Genomic DNA, 10,696 nt, shown 5'->3' on the forward strand with positions numbered 1-10,696 from the left:
GAGATGAGAGACAGATGAGAACAACTTTATTAATCCCGAAGGAAATTGTTGTGCCAGAATTTCAAGTAAAAACATAACAGTAATAGACAATAGTGGAAAGGAGGAAGAATAAGAAATATAATGAAATATAAATTGTCTTAGCTGTTAGCAGTAACTACAAAGATTGAAGATTCCCTGCGGCTGAGGGAAGAGGAATTAAAAAGTCTGATAGCCTCAGGTAGGAAAGACCTCCTTTAGCCGACTGAAAGAGTTCCGACAGGACATCAACGTGGCATGCAGGGGGTGATGGATGTTGTCCATGATGCTGTGGAGCTTCCTCATCATCCTCCTCTCTGAAACCTTCCGGTTCTAACAGATCCTGGGATGACTCTCCTACAAGTCTCCCCTCTGCATGTTACCGTGTCCTAAATTAGTATTCTTATTATTATGACCCTGAGTATCATACGTATGATGAGGATATCACATAATAAAAATAAATAAATAAATAAAATAAAATGTTAAAACTAAAAGGTGCTTGCCAATTGGTACAGGCATCCATCTGCAGCCAGCATTGATACTGGAAATCAAATATCTAACGGGCAGAGCTGTCGGAGTGAGAGTCAGGAGAGTGACTTCGAAGTGGACGCCACCCCTGGCAGGCAAGGGACAGTATCAGATTAAAGGTCAGTGTTTAAAAATAAAAGCAAAAAAAAATCATGAAGAATCAAGGTAGGTTGTCCATATTTATCATATTTAAGACAACTGAGGTATATACAGGTTCCACTCCCACTTAAATATCGTTTTATTAATTTAAAAGTCTCAATCCGGAATTCAAAGAACAAAAACAACAACAGTTGGAGCAGTAACAGTAACCATGCAAACTGTAATCCAGGTAGCGCAGCATTTAGTGCTTTAGCAACACAGCAGGAAGGTCAAGGATTCTAAGTTGGTTGCTGACACGAAGTTTGCAAGTTCTCCCTGTGTCTGCGTGGGTTTCCTTTGGATTCTTCAGTTCTTCCAACAGTGCAACAAACACGCAGAAGGTAAATTGAAGAATCTAAAGTGGTATTTTTCATCCACTGTGCCGTGTAATATCATAGTGTATGAAAAGGTGAAAAGCATCCACTGTCATTCAATGGATCTAAATATGCATATGTAGATATATATATATAGCAGTGACGTGCAGTCAGTGGAGGCAGGTGAGGCCGGGCCTCACCTGGCGTCATGGAAAGAAAAAAAAGTAAAATGAAAAAAAAATTTAATGGTTCTATTTATTCAGTGATTTGTACTATTAAGTTATTTTCAACCTACCTTCACCATTTTTAGTTGGGTTTTTTTTTCAAAATTGCTGAAAAAAAAATCACATTTTGTGTTTAGATACTAAGAAGAGCCATGCGGTGATGCAGCAGCCAGCGGAGCCCGCTATGGATTGCACAATAACTGCGCTGCCATGCTATGCGGCTGAGACCGTATTGCTGTCTCTGTGGATGTCACTATTAAAATTTTCAAACACTTCAAGCACTAATATATGTACTTAATTTCCATACTTTAGCTGATGTGTATAATTTTTTTCGTCAACAACCGTAACGCGTGTCTTGTGCTGAGCGATCGTAAAGCGGCAGGGAAGACACACTAAGTGAGGCACGCAGTGACGGGGCCTCATGGTAGGAGGCACCGGTAATCCCAGGGAGCCTTTTTACTACTCGGCTAAAGAATAATAGAATTTGCAGTAGCAAGCTACTGTTAACGGTTAGCAAGTCAAGTGCAGCTATCCAGTTATTTTTTCCTCTTGCTTGGCTTTATTTCCAAAACAGAGGATTACGTAGCTAAACTGAAAGAATTTTCTAAACTGGACTTTCCGTCGAAGCAGGAGATAATAAGTAAGGGAAGACCGACGCCGGTGCTAACAGATTTGCTTCAGACTACGAGACGGAAGACTCAGCCTTTTCAAACAGAGTGGTACACACAAAAAGGCTGGCTTTTTGGTTCATATGCTTGTAAAACTGACTGATGACGTCAGTGCCTCACCAGCCATGAATCTCACCGCACATCACTGACATATAGCGATATATATATATATTGTGGCGAGCTGGGGTTCAGCAAAGTAACAATTGGGGTCAAGGATAAATTTCTCTTAAAGAGATGCTGCCTACCTGGAATTTGTGGAATTCAGCAAGTTTGATTTCTTCATCATCATCTCGGACACTCGCTTTCGAGAGAACGACGTGAAGCTCGCCCTGGAGACCGGGAGGATGGGCAAGAAGTTCTACTTTGTTCGGTCAAAGATCGACCACAGCTTACGTGACGAGGAAGAAACCCAGAATGATTTCAACCCGTTGGTGACTCTTCAAAAGATTTGTGACAATTGTATTGAAGGTAGGTGTTTTTCATCAGATACAATTCCTCTCTCACTTACGGCATGGTAGCGTTCTAAAGTATGAATTATTAAACTCTTAATTCATCGAAAAACAAGAGAGCTACACAACTAGTTTCCCTCATACACCAGAACCCTCATAGAAGGACATGCATCCTGAGTTTTCTGCAAAATCTGCTTCATTATAAAAACACATACGGTTTTAAAGGCATTCCTTATGTTAATCATTATTTGAAGTTCAATGATGGAAATACTGTATATGATTGACATTCCTAACTGTTGAAAAAGAAATTGACAAATAACTAACTGAAAAGATATGGACCGAATGTGGCTCACTTTGATACGCAGGACTTGAGAAACGAGGTTTCCAGGATCCCAAGGTTTTCCTGATCTCCAGCCGCTCTCTCCACCAGCAGGACTTTGTGAAGTTACCGGAGACCTCAGGAGACCTTGGAGAGGGAACTTCCCAAAAACAGGAAGGATGGTCTTCTGCTCGCCATGCCAAACATCAGCCGCAACATCATCAGCAGGAAGAAGTTGACTTTTCAGAGGAAGATCAAGTTCTATGCCGCTCTGTCTGCTTTTGTAGCATTGGCACCTGTTCCTAGGCTTCCTTTCACAATTGATAAGGCCATTGTGGCTAGCACCATAAAGCAGTACCAGAAGGCATTTAATCTTAATCCCGAGTCGCTGAATAAACTTGCTCTCAATGCTCGCGTGCCCTTGGAATCCCTGAAGGCGGTGATAACATCATCACTATCAGCAAACACAGTAACCACAGATTCAGTAATTAAGATGCTGGCCTTTAACATCTTAACAAGTAATATGGCATTAAAGGCAGCAGAGGAAGGGTCCAAATACATTCCACTATTTGGTTTCCCGATTGCAACATCCCTCTCTTTCACCGCAACCTACAGAATGTTGAACACTGCACTTAACATGCTTGCAGATGATGCGCTGAGAGTGTTCTCAAAAGCCCTGGGTTTGGACACCTCAGTGTGATACCCACCCAGGCAGGCCTTTGTATACAAATAAAGGTAAGACTAATCATGGTTTTGAGTTTTAATTAAAAAAAAGTAAATTAGGTATTTGAAAAAAAGTTGACCTAAGGTGAATTTTTTTTTCCTTGTTATCCTCTTTAATGAAAAACCCATATTAAATCTGATTAAAGGACGACTATATAATGTTTTAAAAACAACTAAAGCTTTAATTGATGGTCAAAATTTAAATTGTGTTGTGCACCACCCTATACTTTTATTTGTTTAGAATAATTCTAAATTCTTCAGAACACATGAGGCTGCAGCATAATTTTTGTCGATCCATTGTGTCTTGCTGCTATAAAAGAAAGGTCCTCTCTGGGCTAAATGTGCTCCTATGTGTTTATTGATGTGTGTGGGTGTGTGTGTTTGAGCGGAATGCTGATGAGATTTGATGGAAAATTACCTGCGGTCAATATGCAAACTGCCTATTAAAAAAGGAACGAGGTACTCTTGAGTTCTAAAAATTGTCAGTCTGACTCCAAAGGAGTCCAGCAAACTCGCTGCTTTGAGATAACGTTGTTTATGGCGTTCTCTGCTGGGAAAACTGTTATAAATCACAACGGCAATCGACCTCTCATTGTCCATTATTTCTTTTTAGTTGTTATTTTATAAGCATTTTTCCCTTTAACAGCTGAGAATAGAGACAGCAAGATTGTTTGATCATTTAACTCTGCTATATTATAAAATATGTACTCTACACATCTTATAATGGGAGAGAAAGAGTGAGGCTGGGTCGGAAGAGGATGACTGAGAATTAGCGACTTCCGCTGACAACATCCGGTTTAGCCTTTTGGCTAGCTGAAAGGCTAAAAAACGATTTCGATCTTACATGGTATCAGGACCGAACGGATGAAATCAGCATTTATCTTTAGGACTCTTGATTTTGAGACGAGAGGAGACTCCAAAAAACAGTATAGATATAGTTTTATAGAAACTTTTTTTTTGAATGATGTAAAGTCTTGCCATGCCCGATCTGACTGACGTCACGTTGCAATATCATGTCTGACCAAGAGGGGGAGGAGGACAGCTTCTCCCTGTTTCCAGGAACTCAAGTGATTTATCGGAAATAGCCCGAAGTTAATGATTTCGGATTGCATAACATTATCAAATATTCCTTTATTCGCACATAAACTTTTGGGCTTTCAAGCGTGAAACCATAGGAGGCTACCAGGGTTCCGCTTGCCAAAGTTTAGGATACTGGGAAGACTACTCTGCACATTTCCCTACAACACGTTACTGTATCGTAACGTGTTGAATAGTATCATGCATATAGTATTATAGTATCATTGTTCAGTATCCTGAATTTCATACTTTTGTTGAGGATATAACTTAAACACATTTATTCATCGATGCTAGTGTCAAGGATAATGAATAAACCAATAACACAAAATTACGTTACATTACATTTGGCTGACGCTTTTATCCAAGGCGACTTACAATAGAGGACATAGGGACTGCAAATAACACTTGCAAATACAAGATGCACAGGAAATATACAGAACGGTAAGCTTGGGTGTTTTTTGACAAAGACATACACAAACGTACACACACACACACACACACACACACACAGCAAAATAAAGAAAAACAAAAAATAAACTGAATATTTAAAACGAGGAGGTGCTTGTCGATTGGTACAGACAAGCAGCCAACGTTGACACTGGTTATAAACGATCTGAGGGGCAGAACCATTGGAGAGTGAGAGTCAGGAGAGTTTCTCCAAAACAGACGCCTCCCCTCGCAGCCGCCGAGCCGCGGAGAGACAGAAACCGTTTAAAGATCGGCGATTAAAAATTAAAGGAAAAACAAAAACTTCTCAAGGTAAGTTGTCCATATTTATGATGACTGACGTATATACGGGTTCAAACTCCAGTTAGATATAGTTTTATTCCCAATTAAAAGTCTGGCCCGGAATTCAAAAGAAACTCCATGTGAAGATTTTTTTTTACATTATACAGATACAAGAATAACAATAACAATAAGAACAACTTTATTAATCCCGAAGGAAATTGCTGGAAATCTAGTCCACCAAAAAAATACAAGATTTCAGGTCAGGTCATTTTAGATGACAGACTGAGAATATATTTATTAGGTGAGTGTTTTAGATGCCCATTATTGATTAACTTTCCTCTCTGAAGTGCTGGTTCAGTGTTGTTTTTTTACTTATTAGGTGAAGTACAGCTGTGTCCCTTTCTCCATAGAATATCATACTTCTCAGTTTTGTTCCACTTGGTTTCAAGTTGTAATCTGTATTTCTTTTTCAATGAATTATTTATTAATCCCTGCAGACCATGGCTACTCCAGAGGATGAGGAACCCGCAGAGTTGATCAGAAATACTCTGCAATCCAGTGGTCCTGCCTCTGCTGCTGCAAGGATCCAGGAATATCTGGATGAGCAGAATAACATTCCGCTTCACATTGGCATCACTGGAGAGGCTGGCTCTGGAAAATCGACATTCGTGAACGCATTCAGAGGCATCAGCAGCAGGGACCCAGGAGCCGCTCCAACAGGTGTTGTGGAAACCACCAAAGTTCCTATGCCGTACCTACATCCAGTCCACCAAAATGTTACTATATGGGACCTGCCTGGAAATGGCACTATGAATTTCCCAGCTGTTGCCTACCTGGAATTTGTGGAATTCAGCAAGTTTGATTTCTTCATCATCATCTCGGACACTCGCTTTCGAGAGAACGACGTGAAGCTCGCCCTGGAGATCAGGAGGATGGGCAAGAAGTTCTACTTTGTTCGGTCAAAGATCGACCACAGCTTACGTGACGAGGAAGAAACCCAGAATGATTTCAACCCGTTGGTGACTCTTCAAAAGATCCGTGACAATTGTATTGAAGGTAGGTGTTTTTTCATCAGATACAATTCCTCTCTCACTTACCGCATGGTAGCGTTCTAAAGTATGAATTATTAAACTCTTAATTCATCGAAAAACAAGAGAGCTCCACAACTAGTTTCCCTCATACACCAGAGCCCTCATAGAAGGACATGCATTCTGAGTTGTCTGCACAATCTACTTCATTCTGTCTGACTTAAAATAGTTTGCCCATGTGTGTAGTAGACATAGAGACAGAGGTACATTAGTTAATAACACCCATCCATTTAAATTAATGGAGAACCAGCAGATTCTGAAACTAAAGTGAACAAGATGCAAAAAGACATACATGTTTGTCGTTTTAAAGGCATTCTTTTTTAATCATTACCTGAAGTTCAATATTCCAAATACATGATTGACATGTTAAGAAAAGAGATGAACATAAAATTTGCAAGTAACCGACTAAAAAGATTTAGGTAGTTTTTCGGTATTCATACGCACTCATCAAACATGGCCCTCTTTACTTGGCAGGACTTAAGAAACAAGGTTTCCAGGATCCACAGGTTTTCCTGATCTCCAGTCGCTCTCTCCACCAGCACGACTTTGTTAAGTTACAGGAGACCTTGGAGAGGGAACTTCCCAAACACAGGAAGGATGGTCTTCTGCTCGCCATGCCCAACGTCAGCCGTGGCATCATTGGCAAGAAGAAGTCAGCTTTTCAGAAGAAGATCAAGTACTATGCCGCTCTGTCATCTTTGGTGGAGTCGGCACCGGTTCCTGGGCTTTCTTTCACTTTTGATGTTGCCATTCTGGTTAGGATCATAAAAGAGTGCCAGCTGGAATTTAATCTTGATCCCGAGTCGCTGCATAAACTTGCCGTTAGCGCTCGCGTGCCCTTGGAATCCCTGAAGGCAGTGACAAGGTCACCACTCTCAGCAAACACAATAACCAAAGATATGGTCATTAAGGTGCTGGCCTTTCCTGCAGGTGAAACGGCATTAATGGTAGCAGAGGAAGGGTCCAGATTCATTCCACTATTTGGTATCCCGATTGCAGCAGCCCTCTCTTTCACCACAACCTACAGAATGTTGAACACTGCACTCAACATGCTTGCGGATGATGCGCAGAGAGTGTTCACAAAAGCCCTGGGTTTGGACACCTCAGTGTGATACCAACCCAGGCAGAGTTTGAATCAGTCCAGTCAGCCTCGCTGGTCCCCCCACTGGTCATTTGCGATCGATAATGTCGTGTTTGGGACCCATCCAAATTTGTCATCTCTTGCAAAGTTTTACATTGAATTGTTTTGTGTAACACCGTGTTGTATGATACGCTATAGACAATAAGGTAAAGTTCTTGTTCACTCTCCTGATACTTTTGGTTTTCAAATTTATCAAATTATTTGTTTTTTGAGACAGCAGCATATTTTAGGTTCTGTTGAGGACTTTTTGTGTGTGTTTTGTTGTCCGAATGATATGCAGATTTATTTCTTCCACCATACAAACATGAAAAATTAAAAAGGTGTGGTCATTCATGAATGTGGTTTAACCATCACATAATGCCACAGGTTATGGCTACACGTATTTACAAGTGCCATTTGAACAGCATTCAATTGATTTTGGTTTTCATCCACAATATTTTATTCTCTTCTTTTTAATATCAATAAGTTGTTATTTCTATTTTATATTGCATCAAGTATACAACAAATTCAATGTATGCAGTTTCTTTATACGGGACATGAGTTTTAAGTGTTTCTTTGTTTAGAGTGTCAAGCCTTGTGCACACATACTCATCCCCAGTAAGCTGTTAGAATTTCTTCCACACCTTCTTTTATATCCATAATATTCACATTCTTTTTATCAATAAGATGTTTTCAGTTCAATATTACTGTCACATGACAGAATTTAATGTCTCTAATTTCAAGTATCTGTTTCAGTACTCATATTGAAAGTGTATTTTTGCTCAAAGCGTCAAACCTTGTGCAAATCACAGTACTCTAGGAAGATATGTTTGCCTTGGATTCAAAATGTCATATAAACCATTCATCAGAAAGGACATGTGTGCTCATTATACATATTCCATTATCCCTTATCAGTCATTTGCCTGGGCGATTACCTGTGCAGCAATGACGCTCCTCCTCAATCAGAAATGCAAAACTATTTTTTAAGTTGCAATGGTAACCCGAGACGAGGGTCTCTGCCATGTATAATACTATAAGTTGAGATCATGGTTTGGCACCTTATCATGTCATATCATTGAGGCATTTTCATGTGGCCGATCTTCTCCTTTTGGCTTTTCTCTTTAGAGGTTGCCACAGCGAAACAACTTTCTCCATCCAACCCTATTCTCGGTATTATCCTCTCTCACACCAACTACCTTCATATCTTCTGTCACTACGTCCATAAATCCTCTCTTTGGTCTTCCTCGAGACCCCTTGCCTGGCAGCTCCAATTCCAGCATCCGTCTACCAATATATTCACTATCCCTCCTTTGTACATGACTGACCCATCTCAGTCTGGCCTCTCTGACCTTCTCACCAAAACATCTAACATGTGTTGTTCATCTGATGGACTCATTCCTGATCCTATCTATCCTGGTCACTCCCAAAGAGAACATTAGCATCTCCATATCTGCGACCTCCAGCTCTGCCTCCTGTCTTTTCGTCATTGGATCTGCATCTAGGTCATACAGCATCGCTGGTCTCACCGCTGTCTTGTACACCATTCCTCTCATTCTGGCCGATAGTCTTCGCATAGTACCCCTGACACTTTTCTCCACCCATTCCAACCTGCTTGAAACCATCTCTTAACCTCCTTTCCACACTCCCCATTGCTTTGGACTGCACTCTCCAAAGCCCTGGGTTGGACACCTCAGTGTGATACCAACCCAGGCAGAGTTTGAATTAGTCCAGTCAGCCTTGCTGGCCATTTGAAATCAAGAATGTAGGGTTTGGGACTCATCTAACTTTGTCAAATCTTGCAAAGTTTTACATTTAATTGTTTTGTGTAACACCTAAGCTTTTGAAAATAAGGTCAAGTTCTTGTTCATTCTCCTGATACTTTTGGTCTTCATCAAAATTTACCAAATATTTTGTTTTTTGAATCGTGACAATTGATCAGGGGTTGTCCTCCTAGCTTAAGTAACACAAGGACAGTGGCAGATTTAAGCTTTGTAGAGGCGTGAAGGACTTTTTGTTTGTGTTTTGTTGTCCAAAGGATGTGCAGATTTATTTTTTCTGCCATACAGCCATGAAAAATTAAAAAGGTGTGGTCATTCATGACTATGGTTTAACCATCACATAATGCCACAGGTTATAGCTATACGTATTTACAAGTGCCACTTGAACAGCATTTAACTGACTCTTCAGGCACGCTTTTCTTCATACACTCTTTCATTCCACGATTTTGGTATGAGTTTGAATCAGTCCAGCCAGCTCCACTGGTCCCCCCACTTACTATTTGAAATCAACAATGTAGGGTTTGGGACTCATCCAAATTTGTCATCTCTGGCCAACTTAACATTTTAGTGTTTTGTGTAACACCTTGCTGTATGATAAACCTTAGGCAATAAGTCAATAAACAATTCTTGTTTTCTCTCATCATACCTTGTGCACAATGAACGCATTCCTAGGAGGGTCTTTCCACAATTTCTTTTTCATCCATGATATTAATATTCTCTTTATCAGTAGGATGTGTTCAGTTCAATATTGCTGTCAACTCAAGCCAGAGTTTCAATGGTTCCAATTTCATCTGTTTGTTAGGGTAGTCCTTTTGAATGTGTATTTCTGTTCAAAGTATCAAGCCTAATGCAAATCACAGTCTCTGCTCACTGAATGCCTCCCCAGGAAGGTGTGTTTGATATTGGATTTAAATGAGAACTGTTGAAAATGTAAAATAAAGGATATATCGGAAAGCACTTGTGACGCACGTTCCATTGTTCCATCATCATCATCATCTGCCTGGGCGGTTACCTGTGTAACAATGACGTTCCTCACTGGCAGCCTCAATCGAGCGTCGTCCTCTCATTAAGTGTTCACCTCTCATGTAAAGTACAGGGAATGCAACGTTTCTGCCATGTTTACCACTGTCATACTTCAATGAAGACGTCAATCTCATTTCAAAAACACGATCAAGCTAGAAAAACACATGATACAGCAACTTAAACAAAAAAATGTAAGTAACAAGTTATTTTAACCTATATTTACAATTCAACTGAATTGATCAAGTGGTTTCATACGTTGCCATTGTACTTTACACCAAGTAGCATTCACCCCATAACGCTCACATACCAGTGGTGACATAGCTGCCATTGTAAGATGCTGTCTGGGCCATTGGGAGCAACTTGCGATTCAGTGTCTTGCCCAACGACACTTCCACATACGAATAGGGAATCTAACCTCCAACCTTCCGATCAGAGGGACGCCCGCTCTACTAACTGAGCCACAGCTGGCTCAGACAATCTTAACTAACACACTGGATCTGGTC

The 10,696-nt window shown here is 40.4% G+C and overlaps 1 protein-coding gene across 1 annotated transcript; it reads left to right on the forward strand.

The window, feature by feature from the left end:
• The first annotated feature begins 4,846 nt into the window (after positions 1–4,846).
• On the forward strand, positions 4,847–10,117 carry LOC147231300 (interferon-inducible GTPase 5-like). The gene is made up of 3 exons (XM_086153111.1): positions 4,847–5,214; positions 5,682–6,240; positions 6,747–10,117. The coding sequence occupies exons 2-3, from the start codon at positions 5,685–5,687 to the stop codon at positions 7,382–7,384; spliced, it is 1,194 nt and encodes a 397-aa protein (XP_086009237.1). The 5' UTR covers positions 4,847–5,214; positions 5,682–5,684; the 3' UTR covers positions 7,385–10,117.
• Positions 10,118–10,696: the final 579 nt, after the last annotated feature.

This window comes from Fistularia commersonii, chromosome 9 (assembly GCF_037954325.1).
Source record: "Fistularia commersonii isolate RoL2024-O1a breed Wild chromosome 9, RoL_Fcom_v1.0, whole genome shotgun sequence".
Taxonomy (NCBI): domain Eukaryota; kingdom Metazoa; phylum Chordata; class Actinopteri; order Syngnathiformes; family Fistulariidae; genus Fistularia; species Fistularia commersonii.

Bases quoted from the DNA above. Each gene is read 5' to 3' on its own strand.
- LOC147231300 (XM_086153111.1), top strand. From the start codon at position 5,685: ATGGCTACTCCAGAGGATGAGGAACCCGCAGAGTTGATCAGAAATACT. The intron at 6,241-6,746 runs GTAGGTGTTTTT...TTTACTTGGCAG, and splicing joins CCGTGACAATTGTATTGAAG to GACTTAAGAAACAAGGTTTC.